At 46.8% G+C, this 2,704-nt stretch overlaps 1 protein-coding gene across 1 annotated transcript in view; it reads right to left on the reverse strand.

The window, feature by feature from the left end:
• PLXNC1 (plexin C1) overlaps nucleotides 1–2,704 on the reverse strand; it is a 160,130-nt gene that overhangs the window by 56,487 nt on the left and 100,939 nt on the right. The window contains exon 15 of the mRNA XM_011993157.1: nucleotides 141–243. Within this exon, the coding sequence (XP_011848547.1) occupies nucleotides 141–243 (103 nt within the window). The remainder of the gene's footprint in view (nucleotides 1–140; nucleotides 244–2,704) is intronic.

Consider the following 2,704-nt stretch of genomic DNA (forward strand, 5'->3'; position numbering starts at 1 on the left):
TCGTTTCTCAAAGTTTTGATTTGGGCTTTCACCCATTTATACTTAACTGAAGCAAACAGCCCCTGAAAGCTGAAAGTCTGCCTGCCTGGCGAGAGGCCCCAGGGAATAATTTCTCTGACAACATTACACAGGGCACTTACCAAAAATGACAACCACTAGCAAGACAGGGAGCACAATCAGAAAATACCACGTGGAAGGAACTGACTCCTGCTCGACGTAGAGCTCCAGGTTTCCCAGCTTGACCTGATGGGACAAAGAATGTCATTAGACCCAATTGAGTTGGGGACTGTATTTATTTACATAATTTCCCCCCTAAAATGGCTTCACAATACAAAAAGAAGCAGTGAGCTGGGTAGGATATCTGAGTTCAACTCTCATTTCTGTGGCAGATTGGCTATGTGTCCTTGGACAAATCCAGAATATTCACTGTGCCTCAGTTTCCTGAAATGTCAGTTGACGTGTGCTAGACTACACCCTCAGAGTCTTAATTTTGGCCCTCTTTGCTCTGGGGGTTTTAAGTTGCGGGAGTGGGGGCAATAAAGAGGCAGTAACCTGTAGGCAAGAAGCCCCTGCCCCTTATTCTAAGGGAGAAACTCAATTTTTATCTTTTTTACAGGCAGGGCTTATTTTGTTTTTGTTTTAGACACAGGGTCTTGCTCTGTTGCCCAGGCTGGAGTGCAGTGGTGTGATCATAGCCCACTGTAGCCTCGAACTCACCATGGGCTCAAGTGATCCTCCCACCTCAGCCTCTCAAGTAGCTGGGGCTACGGTGCACACCACCACACCTGGCTAACTGTTAAATTTTTTGTAGAGACAGGGTCTCACTATATTGCCCAGTCTGGTCTCGAACTCCCAAACTCAAGCGATCCTCCACCTCAGCCTCTCAAAGTGCTGGAATTACAGGTGTGAGCTACTGTACCTGGCATCCTATTTTGAATAAAACATTCTGTGGCAAAAACCAGATTGTCAGTGCTGATCAGATCATCCCTGAGGGATTTTTGCAGTTTTAGCATTTTTTTTTTTTTGGTTATATTTTGTGAAACTTGTCGAGGGAAAAACTCTACATGAAGCTTAATTATTTCATTGATGTACATACAAGTATTAAGGCGTGTTTCCACCTTTGGACCCATGCTGCTCCCCGTGGAGGCATTTGAGCACAGCGGCTGGAGGATGGATTTGGACCCAGATAGCTGAAGCTCTCCATCCCAGCTCTGCCACCTGTGTTCTCAGCCATAGAACCCTGGGTTAGGTACGCACATCCAGTCTCCTTTTTCCTCATCTCTGAAATGGGATGTTGGGAGTGCCTCTTGGTAGGCTGTCATAACTAAATGTGTGACGTCATCTGAATAAGTCAGCTCATGGCGCCCTCCTCAAAACTCTCCCATGCCTTCCCCAGCCCACCAGCCAAGCCCTCGCCATGGTCCACAAGGTCCTAGTCATCTCCTGTTCTCTCCGCGAACTCTCTAACCTCGGAAGCCTCTGCTCTGCTCCCTCCACTGCAGTCACACTGGCCTCCTTGCTGCTCTTCAAACACGCCAGGCAGCCTCCTGCCTCAGGACCTCTGCAACCTCTGCTCCCTCTGCCTAGAATGTTCTACCCCAGAGAGCCCATGGCTTGTTCCCACTCCTCCTTATACAGATATCACCTTCACAAGCAGCCCTTTTCTACCCACCATTGCAAAACCTGCAGCATGGCCCCCCACCCCCCAACACTGGTGCTTTTTTCTCCATAGCAACTGCCACCAAGTAACACAATTTTTATTTATATTCTTCATGCTGTGTCTCTTTAGGGAACCTCCACAAAGGCAGATGTTTTTGTCTGTTTTATTCTCTGTCTGTCCCCATCACGGCATAGGCTCTCAGGAGCTATGTCATGACGGATGAAGAATGCTAACACTTGCTCTTCTCAACTAACAGGAAAGGTGGAAACACTGGTGAGTTGAGTTGTTGTTCCTTATTGTTTTCTTGAAACAGGGTCTTACTGTGTTGCCCAGATTTCTAGGGGCTCAAGTGATCCTCCTGCTTTGGCTTTTCAAAGTGCTGGAATTATAGGCATGACTTATCTCTCCCAGCCCAGTTGTTATTCCTGTTTTAAAACTTACTATTGGCTGGGCGCGGTGGCTCACACCTGTAATGTCAGCACTGTGGGAGGCCGAGGCAAGCAGATCACTTGAGGCCAGGAGTTTGGGACCAGCCTGCCCAACACAGTGAAACCCGGTCTCTACTAAAAATAGAAAAAATTAGCCAGGCGTGGTGGCGTGCACCTGTAATCCCAGTCACTTGAGTGACTGAGACATGAGAATCGCTTAAAACTGGGAAGCGGAGGTTGCTGTAAGCCAAGATCGCGCCACTGCACTCCCGCCTGGGTGACAGAGTGAGACTCTGTCTACAAAATAAATAAAACTTATTATTACCCCCATTTACCATACAGATGGACAAAGAGAGGCTCAGGAAACTCAAGTGATTTACCTAAGGCCACAGAGCTATTAACTGGAGCCACTGGGACATGAACACATTTTTGTTGTTGCCTTCCAGTCTGAAGTTCTTTTTCATTGTCTTTTATCCAATTATTTATGACAATAGATCAAAAAGAATTTATATAGGCTGTACAGAGCCTCATATGGCAGGAACACTATAAAGGGTGACTTCTGTTTCCCTTCTCAGTGGTCTCACATCTTTATTATGGGACATAAATATAGCAGTGA

Source organism: Mandrillus leucophaeus, unplaced genomic scaffold (assembly GCF_000951045.1).
Source record: "Mandrillus leucophaeus isolate KB7577 unplaced genomic scaffold, Mleu.le_1.0 Scaffold427, whole genome shotgun sequence".
Taxonomy (NCBI): Eukaryota; Metazoa; Chordata; class Mammalia; order Primates; family Cercopithecidae; genus Mandrillus; species Mandrillus leucophaeus.